Source organism: Perca flavescens, chromosome 8 (assembly GCF_004354835.1).
Source record: "Perca flavescens isolate YP-PL-M2 chromosome 8, PFLA_1.0, whole genome shotgun sequence".
NCBI classification, from domain to species: domain Eukaryota; kingdom Metazoa; phylum Chordata; class Actinopteri; order Perciformes; family Percidae; genus Perca; species Perca flavescens.
In genome coordinates this window covers 30,220,039-30,241,018 of record NC_041338.1, presented here as the reverse complement: position 1 = coordinate 30,241,018, position 20,980 = coordinate 30,220,039, and the positions used below count along the sequence as shown (strand labels likewise).

Below are 20,980 nucleotides of genomic sequence, written 5' to 3'. Positions count from 1 at the left end.
CAAAGTCCACATGAAGTCAGTATCGAGTCAGTTCTGCCAGCTGTTTGAGGGATTTGAGGGATCAGTTACCCTGATATCGAAATGCAAACTCTTCAAATGTTGTTTAACCTCCCTCCCCAGGTCCCCCGGCTCACAGGGAGAACACCTTCAGATGATCATGTTTTCAGACTGGGGGAGGAAATCACAACAACAAGATTCATTTCACGAACGGATCAGCCCCAGCTTACATCCAGGACATGGTCAAACCCTATACCCCCCCCCCCTCAAACTTTTGGAGTTATTGATCTGCACAAGAAGAACACGTTTATGTGAGCCATGCCTCGCCAAGAAGAGCTGTCAGAGGATCTACGATCAAGAATTGTTGCTTTACATAAAGCTGGCAAGGGTTACAACGTTATTTCAAAGACTTTAGAAATTCACCAGTCTACAGTTAGGCAAGCAATCTACAAATGGAGACACTTTGGGACTGTTGCTACTCTACCAAGAAGTGGGCGCCCAGTCAAAATGACACCAAGAGCACAACGAAGACTCATCAATGAGGTCAAGAAACAATCCCGAACGACGGCCAAAGATTTGAAGTCATAATTGGAACTGGCTAACATCTCTGTTCATGAGTCTACAATATGTAAAACATTGAACAAGCAGGGTATCTACGGCAGGACACCACGAAGGAAACCACTGCTTACTAAGAAGAACATTGCTGCACGCCTAAAGTTTGCAAAAAGAGCACATTGACACTCCGCAGTGGATATTGGCAAAAAGGTTTTGTGGACTGATGAAACTAAGATTGAATTATTTGGAAATGCCACACAGCACTACATCTGGCGTCGAAACGGCACGGCATATCATCATTAAAACATCATCCCAACCGTAAAGAATAGTGGAGGAAACCTCATGATTTGGGCATCAGGGCCTGGCCAGCTTGGAATCATAGAGGGGAAGATGAATTCCCAAGTATATCAGATATCAGGATAATGTGAGACTGTCAGCTGTATGTCAGCTGAAACTGTGCGGAAGGTGGGTGATGCAACAGGACAACGACTGACTTCATGTACTTTTTCCACTACAATTTTGAATGTTGAATGAGTGTGTTCAATAAAGACATGAAAGGTCCGAATTTGTTTGTGTTATTTTAGACACATTATGGTTGTCAATACCCTTGACTGAGATGAAGCTCAGATCACATTTTATGACATTTATTCAGAAAACAATGAAATTCCACAAGGTTGGGGTGACCTGTAGCTCACCCAGTAAGAGCGTTCACCCCGTGTTGGCTGAGTCCTGCAGCGGCGTGGGTTCAAAACCAACCTGCTGCGTGTCGTCCCCCGTCTCTCCCCCTTTCCAGTCTATCTACTGTCACTATATATTAAATATAATTTATATATATATATATTATATTTTTTTTTTTCTTTTCTTGTAGTTTTGCTTATTTAAAACTAATGTACTTGCACTTTAGGCTATTATTTGTTGTCTGGAGTTCGCACCTTCGAGGTTGAAAGCACTTAATTGGAAGTTGCTTTGGATAAAAGCATCAGCTATGAAATGTAATTTAATGTAATGTAACAGGCAACGTCCCTTACGTTCTAAAACCAGCCTCTGGAGACTCGACCAGCTGAAAGTCTAGACCCAAAATATAAGACGACCCTACTTTTTCAGATGTAAAAACGTCTAATATTCGGACCAATAGGCCTACGGTAGCCTAACACCCTTTATTTGGCTGTGATGTCGCCCGTTTTACCACATGAGGGCAGCAGAGTCCCACAGTTCAGTGGCTAGACAGTTTGGTTATTACTTGTCTGAGATACAGATGAGATATTATGTCCAAATATGGTCCTCTGGGTGTGGAAGGAAGCCCCAAACACTTCACATACTGTTACAGTAAATGGTATTTTGATGCCATGGGAACCGCAGGGAGATTCTAACTGCATTCCCAACACAAAAACTATTTCTATTATTTCTGATTCATCTGCTTTATCACTGTTCCAAATGAACATTTCACTAAAGCATGGAACTATGTTCTGTTCCTGATTGTAATCAGTGGTGGAAAGTAACTGTTAAGTACTTTTTCCTCAAGTACTGTGCAATTGAAAAACATTTTTTATACTTATACTTCTGCTCTAATACATTTTGGAAACCTATATTGTACTTTTTTTATACGTCACTACTTTGCATGTTAAAAATAATAAATAGCTAGAGATTGGAATGGTTTTATTTCAGTTAGCCTAATAGCTGGTTAGATTTACATTGAGAGATGATCTTATGGAAAGTACCCCATGCCAATCTCTAGGTATGGTAAAGGGTATGTGATGATGTGGGGGGGCTATTTTAATTCCAAAGGCCAAGGGAACTTTATCAGGATGCATAGTATCCTGGATCAATGAAATAACTGGCCTTTAAAAATAAAAATCTGCTCTCTTATTTATTTACGATACATTATTCATTCACAAAGAAAACTGGTGTCCTTAAAGGTTGGATTTTCCCCCATTTTTTTAATTAAGGCATTAAGATTTCCAAAAGATGTTTTTTTATTCCTCTTTTTAGTCAACTTTAGTATGAGTACAACTGTACATGTGCAAAATGTGTTATTTATTCACTGCTGCTACTTAGAATTCACACTGTACTTATGTATGTATTATATGTTGACTCTGAACTACAGTAGAATTTGTACAATCCATTTGAAACAATCTTTTTAACCTAATCTTATTTGTGACCTAATCTCACTTTGCTTCTACGTAATGTTTTTATTCCTTTCTTACTGCAGCTATGTTACTTTATACACTTATTGACTTTGCTCTTTTCTTAGTCTTACACACCTTGAATTTGAATGTGAGCAACTGCAACTAAATCATTTCCCTGATGGGGATCAATAAAGCATTCTGATTCTGATTAATGCATCAATGCAACAATGATAAATAATATAATATATATTATTCTGAAATGGGTAATCATTCTGCATAATGAGTACTTGTACTTATAGTATTTTAAGTATATGTTGATGCTAATACTTTTGTAGTTTTACTTAGGTGACATTTTAAAGCAGAACTTTTACTTTTACTTTCTCCCACCACTGTTTGTAGGCTAATAACTAATAACGTTGTTTTTAAGAACATGTAAAGGCAGTTATTTCTTTTAACATATCAACTGTTTACATTTTAGACGGTGTCACCCTTTGCTTGAATATCAATTAGAATATAATCATTTGAACTCTAATGCAAATGCCTTTTTCTTGCTGTCACTGCCATTGGTGAGTAACCATTGTGTCTGTGTTGGGTCACGTACCAGAGAGGAAAGGCGGGTCCCCCACTGGCTCAAAGGAAACACTACACACACACTGGCAACAATACAGAGAGCAGTAAGCCCGTCTGCCTGTTGGTCAGACAGCTAATCCTCATGAGCAGATGTAGAAATAGATAAGTGTTTACCACACACGTGTTTGTCACACACTATAACACACTGTCTAGTTCATAATCACTGGTATGAGCTGCATAAATGGGGGCATTAACGGTGTTCGGAATGACAGGGTTTCTTTGAATTGTTGTTTTCATTCATTCTCTTGAAGTGAATCATTCCCTAATTTTTTGCTGAGGGCTTCTGGAGCCCCTTGAAGGCTCCACAAGGGACCCTAAAGTCCACTTTGTTTATCACTGAGCCCGACTAGGTGAATCTAAGTGAAAGCATGAATCCCCTGTGGATGCTTAAACCTTAAATGTACATAAGCACATAAGTGCTTAAGTCACAAAGAGAATATATAAATGAACAGAACTACACAAAAGACAGATTAGGTAGTATCAGGTAGTTATTCCTGGTATTTTGTACATAAAGTCAACTGTACAATAAACAGGAAGATTAGCTCTGCTGCCTTTTGCATTTCATACAGTCTGTCTGTATGACTTGGTGTCAGACACAATAGCTGGTGGTAGATTGCATCATCAGCTAATTGTGACCCAGGAGATACCCTCTCTGGCAGGCGAGTGAGAGGGGCAACCACGTGTGTGTGTGTGTGTGTGTGTGTGTGTGTGTGTACGTGCGCTACTGAAAACCCACTGCCTCTGCTGCTGCTGCTGCTGATGATGATTCTGCCGCTGCTGCAATCACCTGCAATCCTTTCAACGCCTCGCCACTCCTGCCGGTTGCCTGGAGACGGGGTCGCCTAGGCCACAGAGCTAGTGATACTGGGAGAGGATGAGGAGGAGAAGGATGGAGACAAAGATGCGAAGAGAGGAGTGGTTTTGAAAAAAAAGGAGAAAGGAAGGGAAAGTGGGAGCTATAAAGTGACACATCACCCAGCGACTGGGAATCAACCGGTCAGTCACTTCTGATGGACATTATGTAACTTGCTGCAGTGCCCTTGAGCAGGACGCTGGAACCCTCAGCTAACTCTGGATAAAAGCAGCATTCCTTGTCCTCACAAACCAAGGAAAATCAAACATTAGAATTGGTTTGTCACATCTCAGCTCGCAGCTGATGTCATCAGGTCAGCTTAAAAAAGCCCCAGCAACAAAGGCACAGCATCTAGAAAATGTACACTCTTAACACAAATGTTTGTGGGAAGCCCATGTTTTGATGGCTGTAAATAACTAAGGATGCAAAATAAAGCTCTGAAAAGCATCAGTAGTGAGAGAACTTCTTCAGTTTCCTAACAAATAAGAGGGTTTGATACAATTTAGTTTAACTCAAAGTCCACTTACTAGCTTGTAGTCCTGGAAAAAGCTAGTAAAATTAGCCCAAACACACAAATTACATATTTACCTTAAAGTATTTTACAAACTGTACAGCATAAGACATTTTTATATTCTGGACTGGACTTGGAGCTGAATGGTTGGTTGAGTGTCTGCTGAGATGTCTTTTTTTTTTTTTTTTTTTTTGCTTCATACCAGAACAGAGATCTTCAATTAAAAGGTTTCCTAAAGCGACACGCTCCAGTGTTTCCACATACAGTAGAGCCTCCGTGATGTCGGGAGATGTTTAAAATACTTCAGGTAATGCATATTAAAACAAAACCAAACTCTTTTCACATTTAAATTTTCTTTAAGGGATCTTGGAGGGTTTTTTGGTTCGATTTAGAACCACTAAACTCAACAAAGAACCTTTATTTTTCTATGTGCAAGAGCAGCAGGAGATACATTCTACACACACACACAGGAGGTAGGGCGAGGGGATAACATCAGCAAATGACCCACCTCTTGGTTGACACAGCAACAATGTCAGAAATTGCTCACCTTTGCACCATGCTCCGTGTGTGTGTGTGTGTGTGTGTGTGTGTGTGTGTGTGGGAGGGGTCGGGTGGGGAGAGTGTTGAAGAACTGCTAATTGATTTCATCCCTCTGGAAAGTCATTTCATCATACTTGGTGTTTTTAACCCTTGTCTTACGACAGCCTTACAGCAGTTAGTTTGCACGGAGACGCACAGCCCTCTGGGAAATTATAAGCTCCTGAGTGTGTGTGTGTGTGTGTAGAGAGGAGAGAGAGAGAAAGAGAGAGAGAGAGAGACACAAGTGTTACATGTGAAGGAGCCCTAAAGAGGCAGGGATGAGTGAGGAAAGATTTAGCAAAACACACGTGTATTCTGAATTATTTCTACATACTGCAGACATTTAACTGAATCCTAAATATGATAAATATGAGGGACATAAGAGGAAGCAACAATGTATCAGACTGCATACATACTATAAAACCCAGTGCACTTTTTTTTGCAGATCCATACGTTTAGGTTAAAACTGGGCAAAATTGTATAGAAAAGTGAACTCTTCTCGGAGCTGTTGTTTAAACAGTATCAACGACTACATTTCAGCATCAAGCAAGTCCAAACTATAGGCTGAGACACTGCACTTCTGTCGAAATAATGAAAACAGACACAACTTCCACTTTAAAGTCCAACATTAGCCATGTTTTAATGTATCGTCTTTAATCTGAAGGACGGAAGGTACAGCACTGACAAAGGAAACCAGGTTATGCAGTAAACAAGGTCTCACCCTAGATGGATGTCAGACACAGGTGTAGCTTTACAGGGTGCAGCGGAAACCTCGCACCCAGACCGACGGAGCACAGCGCGCGTGGCAAAACTAGGTGAGAGGTTAAACTGGTTTGTTTGACCGTGAGGCTGAAGCTGCTCTCCTGCAACGTGCTGCTCAACACCAACACCGTGATCAAATCTCCCGTTTTTAAGAACGTTGCGTTTTGCTTTTCTGCAGCGTGTTTCTGCTGAAACCACAGACAGTGTTGTTGTTGTTGTTGTTGTTGTTGTTGTTGTTGTGACTGTGGTGTGCAGCATTTTTAAAAGAATCAATGATACACACTCAACTTTTTCGCAACATTTGTAGATGTGATTCTTTTTTCTTTTAAAACATTTGAATTGATTTTATCTCACAATTTCAGCCTTTTGTAAAGGACATTTTGTCAAGAATGTGTCCTTACAAAAGGCTGCGACAGCTGATACGAGCACTACTGCACACCCCAGCCAACCGAGAATTTGTGTGCGTGTTGTTTGCATATTTCTGGGAACTTGTGTACTCTCTCCACTTCCCTGTTACACCCAAGGCAGAAAATGGCGGAGGGACTAGTCATTCCAAGTACATGCACAACCGTAACGTCTGTGTGTTGTTTGCTTTTAGTTAAGTAGAATAAATAAAAGTTGCATCTCGCCTCTTTGTCAAAAATTGAGCCGCATCTGCAAAACAGAGAACAATATAACAACATACAGTGTAACAAATTTTATTCATCTGGCAAAGCACCTAATAAGAAATTTGCTACAGACAATTTGTTTTGGGACATCTTTCTGTCTACATGACGTTACCATCAAGAGCTGAGTCCAGTCACATAGGACAAAGTATTTGAATCTTTCCTGTCAATATAATAATAAAGATATCCATCTCCACACTCAGCGCTAAAAGGCTGATATTATGTGCCACCAAATAAGAAAACACAAGACAAAACTTAAATATAAAAAACTTAAATATTTGAACACTACAAAAGACAAGAATTGCACCAAAACGTCATATCTATACATCATGCTTAAACAAAAATCTTTTCCAAACACTTTGTACTGTAAAGCTCTGCTTTCTTACGATATCATCATTATCTACTTTTAACTTCTAGATTCACCATGGGTTTTTTTTTCCACACATATAAAAACACAGTTAAAACCAAAAGTACAAAATAAAAAAAAAAACAAGCTCCATAGGGCATAAATAAGTTACATTACTAGGTCAGTATATAAGGCATACAAAAACAACATTCCACACGTTAATGCTGAGCTTAATAGGAGAAAGTGTCAGTCAGTGCAACAGTCACAAAATGTATAAAACCTTTTGAGGTACAAGGTTGTTCAACTTGACACTGAACATTAAAGTTGGCCCAACATCCAATTTCTAATTGGCCTAAAATCAAAATCACTGTTGCATTGCAACCAATCACGAGTTCTCATCCGAAAAGGAAATAAAACATTCAGTATTCGGGACTGTTATTTATTTCAAGGCACCGTCCAGATACGCCCGGATCTTCTCTCTGTGGGGCTGGGTGAAGCAGTAGCCGATGGCCTGCTCCGTTTCCTGGACCCGCCTCCGGAAGCGGTCCCGGTCTCGTGCCATTTCTTCCCAGTGTCCTTTACGAGACGCCTGGCGAGCAAACGGCCAAGTCCGCATGACATGGACTTTGACCAGAGGAGAAAATTGCACCTGAAAGCCAGAAGAAATGAAGACAAAAATGTCATACAGTTTGTAAAAAAACAACAGTGTCATGTGGTGTTTGTGTGTGCTTGTTGTGGGTTTATAACCTGCTACAGATGTAAGTCGTTTTAAGGTCTTTATTCTCATGTGCACAACAATTACAAAGAAAATCTTAGGCCTCAGGCACCCTTCAACAAGACTCATTAAACAGCTATAAAAAGAAAAATTATTATTATATTATTACCACTCAGAGATATGTTTGATGTGGATCAAAACCTAATATATACATATTAGTTATGTAGTTTCCTAGCACTGACTGACTAATAATAAGACTATGGTTTATTTTCTGAGTCTGATAAAACAGGGTATTAGTTGACAAGATATTTCAAAGCAAGCAATACTGCTGCAACTTCACATTCAGTCCAACGTGGAAGTTGAACTCTCTGCTGACTCGCTTGAGTCATATGCCTGGCTTAGTCATGACGACCAGCGGCCGTTGCTAACCGACAACAAACAACAGCACAGTTTAACACGCCGTGCAGCGTAGTATGTCTCAGCTGAGGCAGTAGTTAACCGTATCTTAGCACAAGAGGTTGCAACAGTCAGCAGAAGACCCTCCTTAAAAATAATGTGAACTTAAAATAAAGGATCAGTAGGGTTCGGTATCTTGGCTTAATGAAACTGATTAGAAAGAAGTCTCAGCTACCTAAAGACATTGACTTCAAACATGGGTTTGTTTTTTTTACACTGGCTATATTACTTCCAATTTAAGCTATTCAGTCCACAGTGGAACAGCTGCGTTTATCTAACCTTTCATCTAGATATATCAAAGCCATTTTAATGCTCTGTTGTATTTACAGGGTAGACTATTTTTCATTCAAATCCCACATGGGGTCTCACTTAATGCTTTAGCTAATCCTGTCTGGAACTTTAAATAAAAATTGTTATTAGATAATGACCTTTTTCTGGGTGGTGCTGGCCTTGCTTCCTTTCTTCTCCTCTGGCAGTGACTCGAGTGTGTGTCCAGGTCTTTTCCAGGGCACCAGTGTTTTGTCTGGATGGGAGTGATGCTTTAACTGCCTCTCTGGCAGCGAGGGCTTGGTGGCTCTAGATTTTTGGGGTGTTTTTGCCTCTTTTTCACATTTCTTTGCCTTAGTGGGTGGCTTTTTTATGTGGTGGACATCAAGGTATTCTGGATCTTCTCCCAACTGCAGTGGTGTTGGTGTTGTTGTTGTTGGGGAGCTGAGGAGGCAGGCCTGGAAGTTTAGAGGGTGGTACGGGTCGTCCTTTGGGCAGAGAGATTTCCACAGCTGTTCTTCTTCGTCATCCTCAGATGAAGGAGGAAAGCTGCTCTCCTCCTCCTCCGTGTCTGTGTCAGACTTGGAGGAAGGTGGCGGAAGTGAGGCTTGTTGTTTTGAGACCTTGGGGGTGGTTTGATGTGAGGAGGTGCTGCTGAATGTGCACGCAGTGAAGCACATGGGATTGTAGGGGTCTTGGGGACTGCTGAAGAACTCCAAGAGCCTCTCGCTCTCCTCGTCAATGTCGGGGCTCGAACTGTCCGAACTGGCCCAGCTGCTCCAACTGCTCTCGCTGTCAGAACGACTGACCCAGATGTTCAGGCCTTGAGGCCCCAACATCTCCTCGCTGGCCTTGCTCGCTGACACGAGGCCAGCGTCACTGTCCATCCCTTTGTCTTTACTTTTCCCCATGTTGGTGTTTGTTGAAATGCAAGCAGAGAAAAAGAAGGGGTTGTAAGGATCACTAGATTTTGACAGAGACTCCCAAAGCGCCTTACTTTCCTCACTGTCAAATTCGACTATGTTCTGGTCTTCTTCGCTACTCCAGTGAAAACTTTTCTCCTCTTCTGAATTTTCCTGTTTAAAGACTTTCTCACTACTTCTATGGCAGCCGTCGTTTGAGCTGGAGCTGTCGCTGCTTGATACAAAGATGTTCCAGTCGCCAGGGAAGCCCATTTTCCAAGTGGATTGGTGTCCTAGAAAGATGCCGTCTTCTTTGCCAGACACAAAATCATCCACCAGTCCGCAGCACAGGTCGTCGGCACGTAGAGTGGACAGCAGGGCCTCGGCGGTGGATTTCCCAGCGAAGGAGTCGCCCACGTCAGTACAGAAGTTAGAGAGGGGATTTGAGCCTCCAACGATCACGCCGTTGTCGCCGTCAAACAACGAAGAGAACAGGAAGGATTCGGTTGGGTTTGCTGCCGTGGTCATGTGCTGGATGTGTTGACCTGTCTCGTCTGTGATTCTCACGTGAACCTCAAACCTGAACATCTGGAAAACTGGAATTTCAGGAGAAAAATGTTAGTGGATTTAAAGTCAATTCAAGAGAATGGTTTAAGTTAAACTATGATCTTCTTTTAGGTCATCATGACATGGACTATTAAAAACCAACTATTAAAAATAAAATAAAAATGATTTTGCTTCTTTGTTTTATGCTTTCAAAAAATGCCCTTGATTAAAGACCATATAAGAATACAACCACTATATGGCTAGATAGATGCAGATTTTAATTTTACCCAAACCCAAGTTGACTTTGATATGTATACATAACAGTATCCATTGTTGTAATCAGAAATACATCTGGTTATGCCATTGTGTCAGAGAAGGCACGAATCCATGTAATGAAATTTTACATGATACTTGCTTTGACCAGATAATTCTGACAGCAGAACTGTGCTTCACGATTTATACCATAACAATCCTACAGTATGAGTATACAATTCACTATGGAGTACCAGGGACTTCACAGGGAGCATTAGTGTATTAGAATGGGAAGTACAATAACGTTAACTGGATGGATTAGGACGTAAACAAACTCACGTATCAAATAAATAGATAACTGGGAACAACAAACACCTAATATGACTGGTAATATTAAGACATTCAAGGGTTCTTAATGGTATGGTGGATTCGTATTGTGAATTTTAGTTAGCGCTATACGGTTAACGATACTTTCAAAAAGGAGAATATCGACTTTAAACCAGTCACAACGGTCACAACACAAATGAGTGGCGTTAAAAGCTATCAGACTAACAACATACATTTTAATTTGACTTTTTTTCTTACCTGACATGAAGGTGTAGTATATGACTTGAACCAGCAGCCGAAGCTGTTCCCAAAGTACGGTGAGCATCTGTTTAGTCCAAGGCAGAAGCGCCATCCCTCCGCTACCGAACCTCTCCATCGCCGTCCGTTCAGAAACCTTCTCGGGACCTACGACCGTCGACATTTTTTTTCTTCAATTTGGATTACAATCCTCACGTATTCTGGTATTCCTCGTCAAAAACCAACAGATTTCGCGTATTTGTCAGTGACAGATATGCGTCGATGTGCTGTCGCTTCATTTTCCGGCAAGTAGGTGCCATATTTTGATCGCCTTCGTCAAATAATCTCATATATTTTCTCCATGTTTGTCTGCTGTGTTCGTTGTTGTTGAAGAGGTGAATGTCTCGAGATTGCAACACCATTCCTTTTAAGGTAAGTAGGCGTTAAGTCAAGCCAAGCTGTGATTGGACACCGTGATTGTCACTCATCAAACCCCACGCCCCTCACGTAACAAAACCTCCTTCGGGTCACGTAACGCATGACGCATGGAAACTGCCCGTAATTTCCACCACCACCAGGAAAACCCTTTTTATAGCAGCTCACATTCGTTTAATAAAAATTACATGAACGCGAAATTAGGGAATTTAAAATGATATAAAGTTCTCAAAGATGGAAAGCAAATTAACAGCAAAAATTCCTTCAAAACTGCAGTTCAAAATTATTTCTTTAAAGTTTACATTCCCATATGCAGACTATCAAAGCCTAAACTAATGGTTACACTATTTTTGGCCACTAGATTGCAAAATACATTTTGAACAAGATCTGTCAACACATGGTAATTTAAACAAAGACAACAGAACAAGTTCCAATTTATATCTTTTATTAATCCAAAAGTGTAGCGTTTATGCCACCAGAGCAGAAGCTGTAGAGGACTCACTGTAAACAGAAAGAAAACATGCCATTAGAAATCAGCACCACAGTATATTTAGAACTACTAAAGGAAACAATGTAGGACTAGTTTACATTGCAAGGATAACATTGTGTAAATATAAAGTCAGTTTCTACTGTCATATTCTGTAACAATACATATATTTGGTAATAAATTACCAACAAAAAATCAAGTATGATAGTTAATCAAATGCCTCAAATGAGAATTAATATAGTAGAAAACAACAAAATGTATAATTCCATTGTGTGAAGGGGACTGGCAGAAGTGGCACCAAGTAGCCACTCTGCTAATTTACCTCCAGCTTTTTCTAGCACAACAGAAATATCACTACTCTCAATAAAGGGAAGAGCAGGACAATGATTTGTGCATCTTTACATGCATGTAGCCCATGTGGATCAGTTAGTAAGTCTATGACATCATTGCGTTTAACAGAAATAGAGTTGAAACAAAAACCAAAAGGAAAGCTTTCCAAAGCAAAACCAATACATACTACTTCCAGTTGGGGGCCAGTACTCTCTTGGTCTTGTAGTAACGGGCCAGCCTGTGGATCCTGCTTTCAATCAGAATCAGGCGGAACTTGGCATCCTTGTCCTGCAAGTATAGTAAAAATTGTTATGGTATGACGTGTAACATGTTTTGTATTACTGAATATGTGCGCCCACCCATGTAAACCCTAATAACTGCCAATACTAATAGCACATTTGGATTTTCAATACAATTAAAAAATAAATAAATAAATAAATAAATAAATAAATAATGGAACCAATGAAACAAATGCCAAATTTAAAACTAAAATCTGGATATATCAGTGTAATTTGCCTCATGTCCTACCTCCTGCACACAAGTTATTTTTGTATGTGTAGGTATGTTGATCCATAAAATACATGTTTATGTTCAAATATATGTTTTAACCGGTGTTTTATTAGAAAGAATTTAAAAAAAAAAATCATTTTGGCCAATTTTGACAGCCATGAGATGCCAATAAATAAATATAAATATATATATTTTTTAAGTGAATATTTGAATTAGGTTTTGGGCCTAGTCTTGTTATACCTTTCTGTTTCTCTCCAGATGCTTCCTGACTGCCACAGCCTTCTTGATAAGGTGGTAGAGATCCTCGGGCAGGTCAGGGGCCAGACCCTTGGACTTGAGGATCCTCAGGATCTTGTTGCCAGTGACGAAACGTACCTGGGCCACACCATGGGAGTCCCTCAGAATCACACCTAGAGAAGGCGACAAACAGGCTTGAAACTTGACACCGTAGGTTGCCCACAAACTGTTTTATTCATCCAGTGTCCACTTTCTTATGATAAAAATAAACAATTTCAACAGAATAGTAATACAGCAGTCAGAACAAACTTAGGAGTAGTTTAACTTGATCATTATCTACTTCCTCCTCTTAAACTAACCCACCAAGATACATGTTTTTTGTTTTTAAAGCAAACAACTTAAGTTTGACGTAAATGTGGTTATCAAACCAGATTTGTAACATAACAGCTTAAGTCAATGATATTGAGCTGGTGCCAAGCTAAAATAAGTTTCTTCAGACCTAAATAGATACAATTGAGCAAGGTATCAGATCAAATATTTATTATTATTATTATTATAATATTGTATGAATCAATTTCTGTAAATTTATATAAATGCTTACATCTTAACAAAAAATATTCTGTAGAGTAAACAACCCTGAGAGGACTGTTTAACATGTTTTGTTGAAGGGAGGCTTATATTTATTATATTTTCCTATTATTGCACTGTTTAAACCTTGTTTTTAAATCATCTTATGTGCAGCCTGAAAGTTTGCGTCACTCCTGAATGTTGCTCTTTTTGTTTTGCACAAGGGACCAAAAAAATAGTTTTTCTATGTACTGAACTGAATACAGATGGTGACAAAGTCATTTCTTAAAACAACCGATGACAACTTGTAGGCTATAGTTTGTCAGAAAATGTTTACTAAAAACTTTACTCTGTGCCCTTGACAAAGGCAATGCAATTTTGTATAAAATTATAAGTTGAAAAGGGGTGTGACTTAAAGTCCACTAAAGTATGTAATTAATAGAGCAAGATGCTACAACACAAATTCCAAATTGTACTTAATCAGTCCCTTATACTTTTCCTGCCACCAACTGTGGACAGATTGCTGACATGACACTGTTCTTCTGTGCTGTAGTCCTATAGTTAACATTCCAGTGGATGAAGTTCATAAAACTGCAAATGTTACATAAAGTCCTCCAGAAGGTACCGCTGCCCTTTAGTAGCACAATGGCCTTCGTGGCTTTGTCCAAACTTATTGAATCTGGTGAAAGTGGTTAACAGTGAGATGTCAAAAAATGTGTCACCTGTATTGACTGGACAATTTAACAGCAGTAACATCTGCTCTACCACAACAAAAGCAATGTAAACCTGCTAAATTATTCAACATGCCACAAAAAAAAAAAAAAAAAAAAAAAAACAATTTTACTGTAATGATGTCTCCAATTTTACAACTGTGTTAACCCACAGACTGTAAAAGGTTCAGCCACGTTTTATGAAAGAAAGCAAATATGCTAGTTCTGCAATCATTGACATTCTTAATTCTGGGAGTAACTCTGTCTTTAGGGAGTTGGGAACCACAGGGTCGCTGGATCAAGTCCCCAATCGGACCAAAGTATGGTGGTGGACTAGTAGCTGGAGAGGTTCACCTCCTGTGCACTGCCAAGGTGCTCTTGAGCAAGGCACCCAACCCCCAACTGCTTGGCGTGCCTGTCCAGCTGCAGCTGGCCCTCACTCTGACATCTCTCCATTAGTGCATGTATAGGTACTGAGCATGTGCGTGTATTTCAGGCCTATTTGTAATGTGTACCATAACAACTGAGTGAAAACGTAATTTTCCTTCCGGGATTAATAAAGTATTATAATACAAATTCTACAAACATTGTAATCTGAATCTGAGGCCTATACCAGTGAAACTGCAGATGATGACTTTGTTCTGCATACCACCTAAAGTTGGCAGTCATCAATACACTTTGTGATCATGTTTACTTTTCTGTAAAAACATACAATAATACTTTAGTACATTTCTAGACCTAACCCTTAGAGTAGTAACACTTACCAATCTGAGAGGGGGTCAGGCCTTTTTTGGCCAGCTTGAAGATCTGCTCTTTGACATCATCGGATGTCAGCTTCAGCCACTGCAAGTAATTAAATGATTTACCAACTGATCAAATCGGTTTAGAAATATTTATTTAAATTAAACAATGATTTTATACTCACAGTGGGAACACTGCGCCTGTAAGGCAGAGCTGACTGGGACAAGCCCTTTCTGTAGGAAAGAAAGACATGCGACTGGTTTAACACATCGGCAGTTTGACGGAGAAAGCAAACATTACAGGCATGTTTAAAAGCAATGAAGGAAACATTTCTAGGAGCTATCTGCAAACCTAGGTTGGTAACGTTAATGGTTGATGGCTGGGCTAACGCTAGCTTTTTACTCGTGTTAGAGTTAACTATTCAGGTCTTAACGTCAAATGCTTAAGTTACAAGGATTTCATTTCTTCAACAGAACGGAAACATGTTGCATTTGGGCTGTGAATGTGTAAACCATTAGTGTCTAGTTAAAAAGGTCTGGCTTAAGTCAATCACCAAAATCGTGGTGAGCTGGTAGTGCCGCTAGCTAAGGCAAGCTAACATTAGCTAGCTGGAGATGCATGTCGATTTAAGGGTGCGTATATTTAAGTTATTTCCTTGCTTCTAGGCTGGACAGAAGAGCTCAATTTGGTCCTTAGACATCCATAACACGCTTACAAGCCATATCGTGCCACCAAAAGCGATCTGTCGAAACAATATTTTAACTTTAAATGATAAAAAGAGAGCTCACCCGGGAGCGTGCATGCGACCCATGATGGCGGTAGAGGAAGAGAGGCCGCACACGCGACAGAAAATTGTATTTTGCGCCTGCGCCGGAAGTGACGCAATGACGCAGAGAAAAGCTTTATTGACGCTCTTAACATTCGCGATGTTATTATGAGAAGACATGAATGATCAAATTGATAATTTTATTTTGTCATGTAGGGATCCATTGGAGTGGCATCGAAGTTTTTGAAAGTCATGCAAGATATTTTGTTTTTTACTCTGGTTAGATGCCAGTAAATAAATAGTCACCAATAATTACTGAATACTCCTCCCCAGTCTGTGTTTAACCGTAAGTAAGTACATATTTCAGGTTATTATAATTTAGTTTGAACTTTATAACAACGTTAATCTACAGTAACAACATCATTAAAACGATTGTTATATTAATATTGCTGAAAACAAGGCTAGATTACTGACTGAGCAAAGCAATTCCCAAGTACCATTGGAGTACCAGATGCGTCAAGTTTACAGTGTGTAACAGTTTTGGTTTGGGGATACAATATTGACTTAAATTGCATATGTTTTTAGGAGGGTACTTTGTTTGGTCTGGAGGCTCTGTCTTGTGGAGGGGTCCTGTGTCAAAATCTGTTTCTAAAGCCCCAATCATTTATGCCACGCTTATTTATGCATATCCCTTGACAATCTAAATTTAATGAGATTACTACCAAAGAAGATGATGAACCTGTGGCCAGGTAGTGTTCCAGTATAAGATTGCTGGATGGTGTCTGTGCTCTGGGGGAAAATACATAAGTTACTTATGTATGCGTGGACGGGGGTGGCTGCAGCTCAGGTAGTAGAGAGATGTTGGTGGTTCGATCTCCAGCTCCACCTGTCAAAATGTCCTTGAGCAGCTAGCTCAATGCAGATGGGGAATTCTTCATTAAATACAATTGAAGTAGCTTGAACTAGCCAAACTCACATCTGCATTGATGGAGGTATTCACCGCCCAACTGTAGTTACACCATGTAACTGGTTTGATCAAATACAAACCTTATATGTTACACCCACTCTTTGGGTAAAAATAGATAAGTGCTCAGTGTCATACAACAGAAACAAACAAAGAGTCACATCATGTTTGTTCCAAAACATTTAATTTGCTTTAGGAAAAGAGGGATTACAGTACACACTGATCCATTTGGGTTACAGGTCACCAATTAAGAATAAATAACTGGCCATGTTAATACAAACTGTGCTTGCTTTGTTTGTACGGTCACTAAAAGAGTAGATCAAGTCAATAATATTCATTGTGTGAGTGATGCTCTTAGATCATAATTGTCTTGTAGATCTTCTCTTAAAAAACCTTTTTCAGATACATTTCTTTATTAAACATTAACAACTTTAGATTTATAGTTAGCGTGTAAAGAGGAAAGCAGCTAACGCTCAGAATCTTGTTCCCTTTTTGTGAAGATATTTTATGTCAAAGTTGCCTTTTCAGCTTTGATCTGTGTTCAGTTTGCCTGACATTTCAACAAAATGTTTTCTCACTTAAATATCAAAGCCTGGCTGGATCTGGACTTCACTGGCAGTTTAAGTTATAGCGAACATTTTACCCAGTTACTCATTGAGGCGTCATTACACCACTCTAAGGCACTAGGAGTGAGTGTGGTATTGCTGCCTCTGACAGCCTCAGCTCCAGACTCTCAGTCTCCACATTTAACTCCGTCCATAAACGGCAATTAGAAAAATTATGGTTTTGAACCACCTGAAGGAAACTCCGAACTGAGCCCAACTGGTCAACCATAATCTCATAAAGAGCGTGTTCCAAAAGCGTATGATACAATTTCCCCTTTAAGGTGTGCTGTGTGAAAATAGTCAAGTAATAACATAAGAGAAATACCTGGTAGTGTGCATTTAGTGGCAGTTCACCATTACAAAAAAACCTTTACGGTGCCGGTCCAGCACCAGGCCTGCTCTGGGAGAACTACGGATATAGCTTTAAAGAATATAGATTTTTCTTTAATAAGGACATATCACATTGTTAATAAAATGTATATAGCAATAAAGCCAAGTTGAGCATTAAAAAGGGATTGTGACATGGGCCCCCTGTTCAGCTCCCTACTTGGGAAAGTGGTTTGATTTGCCGTACTTCTCATTACTTTTGGCACGTTCTTGGGAAATCATAAGGTCACTGTTGATTTCATAGAATCTGGTGTGTGACTACTCTACCCAGAAGTGTCTGCTGCAAAGCAGGAAACCCTGATGCCTCATATTTGTCTAAATAGAAAATAAACAAGGAAAATGTAAAAATGAACCCCTTTCTAGTCCTTAAAAAATAAATGTGTCAATCTATATATACTCTTCTGAAAGTAAGCCGTTTTGGTCCTCTAATATCAAAATGTACAAAACATTACAGCTCTTCGTTATAGTTTAGGAAAAATGGAGACAAAATAAGAGGAGATTGTTTGTCACAGAAACAATCTTAATTAGTTAAAGAGGGAAAAATAGTAAAGAATGGAGAGCAGGCTCGCCTTTGAGGGTTTGTGAATCGGCCTCTTCGGTCGCCCTTTGAGGGTGCGTCTGAAGGAGTTTTTAAGTCTGCATTCATGTCATATGGGAATAACCGCTGAAGCAACATGATGATTATTATAAGCAATGGTGTTCAACCTTGTTTGAATCTGTCAAGATACCATGATGAAATTTTGAAGAATCAGGTTATTACTGATCAGTTGTTCAACACATGTACTTAATGATGCAGGTTTTTCAGCCACAAGCACAGCGGTTTCTTGCCATGAAAATACTTATTACAACAGGAGTCATCTAAAAGAAACAGTCCATTTGGTTTGTTAAATTTCAAATGAAAATATCACTGCTTATATTTGAAATTTAATGATGTGAAAAATCCTTGCATAAATGAGGGTCCATCTCCAGACCCCCAAGTTCTGAAGTAGCATTTTTATGAACTGAAAACTGCAGTGACCAGCATTTTCAAGAAAAAGGCCGCATCCGCCACCTTTCCCATATGATGTGAATGCAGCTTTTTGTATGGAGACAAGGAGTCGTCCCCGGCTTTGGGAGAGGCAACAAGGGGTTAGAAGTAGGGGACGGCCGTAAGTTTGTACCACTTGACCGTCTCCTTGCTGAGGTCAAAGTCTTTGAGTCTGAGCGTGATGCCGCCCAGAAAGTAGTTCTCACGCAGCGACTCGGCACTGAGCACGCTCAGTTGAAGCTCCCGCAGGCCCAAGGTTTCCTTGCTGTAGCCGCTGTACACCAACTGTGGAGGAAGAGTAGGGAAAAGTGAATAAAGTGTCCTGATGGCCATGGAGTTCTTATTTGGGTTCAGCTGTTCACATGCGCATTGGCCATTAATGAACCAGATCACATAATGTACTTATCAAAAGAAAAACCTCCCTTATGTTTACTTTTATAAAACCAAAACCATGGTTCTTGAGTTCAAGAATACATATATTAAATATACAAATGTAGGGAGTAATTGTTTTGCATTTCCTAACCATCTCATTGAAAGTAGGGTTCCTGGTTTTCCTTGAGATCTTTGTCTTGCGTTTGGAAGTCTTGTGTGGATCTGGAAGCAGGTAGGTTTTCACATATGGGTTGGGATCTGTTCCATCTTCTGAAACCTGAAGGTGAGCAGGGGGGTTAATAGTATGACAACAGATAGATACACAAAATAAAAATGAAATAGCATAATGGTCTGTCAAAGCAGTTTACGTCGGGATCTGTATTAAAATCATAGCTGTACGTGTTTACCAGATCTCTGATGTGCATGACCATGATGAAGAGATTGCTGTTCCTGTAGGAGATTGAGAGCTTCACTTCTCCTTCCACCCGACCAGAAGTGGGACTCAGTGGAGGCTCTGCAACAGTTCGATAGATACCACTCATCACATTCAGGTTGGTGTTAACACAGGAACACACGCATTTTTGAAGCTAACAACATAGGTAGACACAGTCTTTTCACCCAAAAATAACTAAAACGATTAGCAACATAGTAGCCATAGTCAGCCTGTGTCACACTCACGGTATTTTTCATACAGCGAGTCTGACAAATACTTGAAGGAAGAGGATGAAAAGTGCAGGTATTTACCTGGTGCTCTGGGCGTGGCATCTAAGCCTTCGGTCTTGTCATCCCGTGCAATTGGATGAAAGAAGGTGTAGACCAGGTCACACTAGGAACAGAGAGCATGAGATGACTTCATTGACTGGTACAGAACACTTAACATTGACCCACTGAGTATCTGTGTGTGTGTATGTGTACCTGGGTGACCTCTGTGGAGCTCCTCATCAGGTTGTGGACGTAGTTGTTGAGCTCCAGCTTCCTCTTGGCAGCCACTTCTTTGATGTGGGTGCGACCGAGCACCATCTTGTTAGGGAAACTAGAAATAAGGAGAGCGACAAGGTATATTTACTATTCCAAAGAATCGGATGTTACTCTCCTCTAAGCTACAGTACGGAGGTAGCGTCAGCATAGCAGCCTCATAAGATCATAGAGGGAAAGTTAGATGGGCGATAGTGGGTTTGTAGTGTAGGGAAATCAATCCAGAAGGTGAGATTCTCTCTTTACAAAACATGTAAAATAACTTCCGAATCACAGGATGCAATGACCTGATGTGTCAATAAAGAAAAGTATTGTATTACAGTTTCGTATTAAGGACATCTGATCAGTAACTGAGACATAAAGAGGCTGAGGGACACAGTGGAGGTGATGTCTTACCCCGGCAGCTTCCAGAGGGGAAAGAGGATGGTGAGTTTGTTGTGGAGCTCCTGAAACTCATCGAAAGTGCGGAAGAGAAACTGGGGCTCATTCTGACCTTCCCTCAGGATCCTCACCACATACGTCTGCACAGAGAGGACAGGGAGGGAGACAGACACGCCATCAAGTGTCAGTGTTTTTCCTAGTTTACATCCAGAGATGTGATGGAACATGGACATGATCAAAAGTATTCACGTTCATTACTCGAGTAAAGATACTAGGGTTTAAAAAGACTTCTGTAAAAGCTGAAGTATCAACTCAAGCTTTTTACTCAAGTGAAAGTGTAAGTACTGGCTTCAAAATACTTAAAGTATTAAAGTAAAAGTAATGTAAGGGGGGGAAAAAATGCCATTATTGCGATTAATTGCGAGTTAACTATGACATTAATGCGATTAATCGCAATTAAATATTTTAATCGTTGGACAGCACTAATAGATACCCAAAATTTGACACCTCTGGACATGACCCAATGAAACTCACATAGTGCTTGTCGGGGTTGTATCTCTTTTGGAAGGAGAAGATGGAGGCGTGGATGATGCGGCCCTCCTGTTTCAAAGTGTACGTCTTAGGGGAGAACGACAGGATGGGCTCGTCGTTGGCTGGCAAACCAGAGAATCGTAGCTGGGCAAGGTTGTGGATGAAGAAGTTAAACTTGGTGGCTACGCTGCCCAGACTGGACTCTATTAGCCTGGAGAGGAGAGGAGAG

At 40.1% G+C, this 20,980-nt stretch overlaps 3 protein-coding genes and 1 non-coding gene across 5 annotated transcripts in view; all 4 read right to left on the bottom strand.

Moving 5' to 3' along the window:
• Nucleotides 1-5,865: 5,865 nt before the first annotated feature.
• Nucleotides 5,866-11,152, bottom strand: LOC114560767 (protein phosphatase 1, regulatory subunit 15B-like). Its single transcript, XM_028586380.1, has 3 exons — nucleotides 10,748-11,152; nucleotides 8,624-9,960; nucleotides 5,866-7,673 (listed from the first exon to the last, which is right to left on the bottom strand). Exons 1-3 carry the CDS (start codon nucleotides 10,908-10,910, stop codon nucleotides 7,464-7,466), a joined length of 1,710 nt encoding a protein of 569 aa, XP_028442181.1. The 5' UTR covers nucleotides 10,911-11,152; the 3' UTR covers nucleotides 5,866-7,463.
• A 437-nt stretch (nucleotides 11,153-11,589) lies between these two features.
• Nucleotides 11,590-15,619, bottom strand: rps13 (ribosomal protein S13). The gene is made up of 6 exons (XM_028584839.1): nucleotides 15,532-15,619; nucleotides 14,928-14,976; nucleotides 14,767-14,845; nucleotides 12,729-12,898; nucleotides 12,166-12,266; nucleotides 11,590-11,662 (listed from the first exon to the last, which is right to left on the bottom strand). The coding sequence occupies exons 1-6, from the start codon at nucleotides 15,552-15,554 to the stop codon at nucleotides 11,629-11,631; spliced, it is 456 nt and encodes a 151-aa protein (XP_028440640.1). The 5' UTR covers nucleotides 15,555-15,619; the 3' UTR covers nucleotides 11,590-11,628.
• On the bottom strand, nucleotides 11,915-12,044 carry LOC114560892 (small nucleolar RNA SNORA19). The gene has a single exon (XR_003693272.1). It is a non-coding gene; the product is annotated as a small nucleolar RNA SNORA19 (small nucleolar RNA).
• A 1,021-nt stretch (nucleotides 15,620-16,640) lies between the features above and the next one.
• Nucleotides 16,641-20,980, bottom strand: part of pik3c2a (phosphatidylinositol-4-phosphate 3-kinase, catalytic subunit type 2 alpha) — a 49,234-nt gene continuing 44,894 nt past the window's right edge. For both annotated transcript variants that reach the window (XM_028584647.1, XM_028584648.1), the window contains exons 27-33: nucleotides 20,755-20,962; nucleotides 20,236-20,360; nucleotides 19,780-19,897; nucleotides 19,609-19,690; nucleotides 19,272-19,378; nucleotides 19,016-19,141; nucleotides 16,641-18,777 (exon numbers count right to left, since the gene is read on the bottom strand). In XM_028584647.1, the coding sequence (XP_028440448.1) occupies nucleotides 18,595-18,777; nucleotides 19,016-19,141; nucleotides 19,272-19,378; nucleotides 19,609-19,690; nucleotides 19,780-19,897; nucleotides 20,236-20,360; nucleotides 20,755-20,962 (949 nt within the window). In that variant the 3' untranslated portion in view covers nucleotides 16,641-18,594. The remainder of the gene's footprint in view (nucleotides 18,778-19,015; nucleotides 19,142-19,271; nucleotides 19,379-19,608; nucleotides 19,691-19,779; nucleotides 19,898-20,235; nucleotides 20,361-20,754; nucleotides 20,963-20,980) is intronic.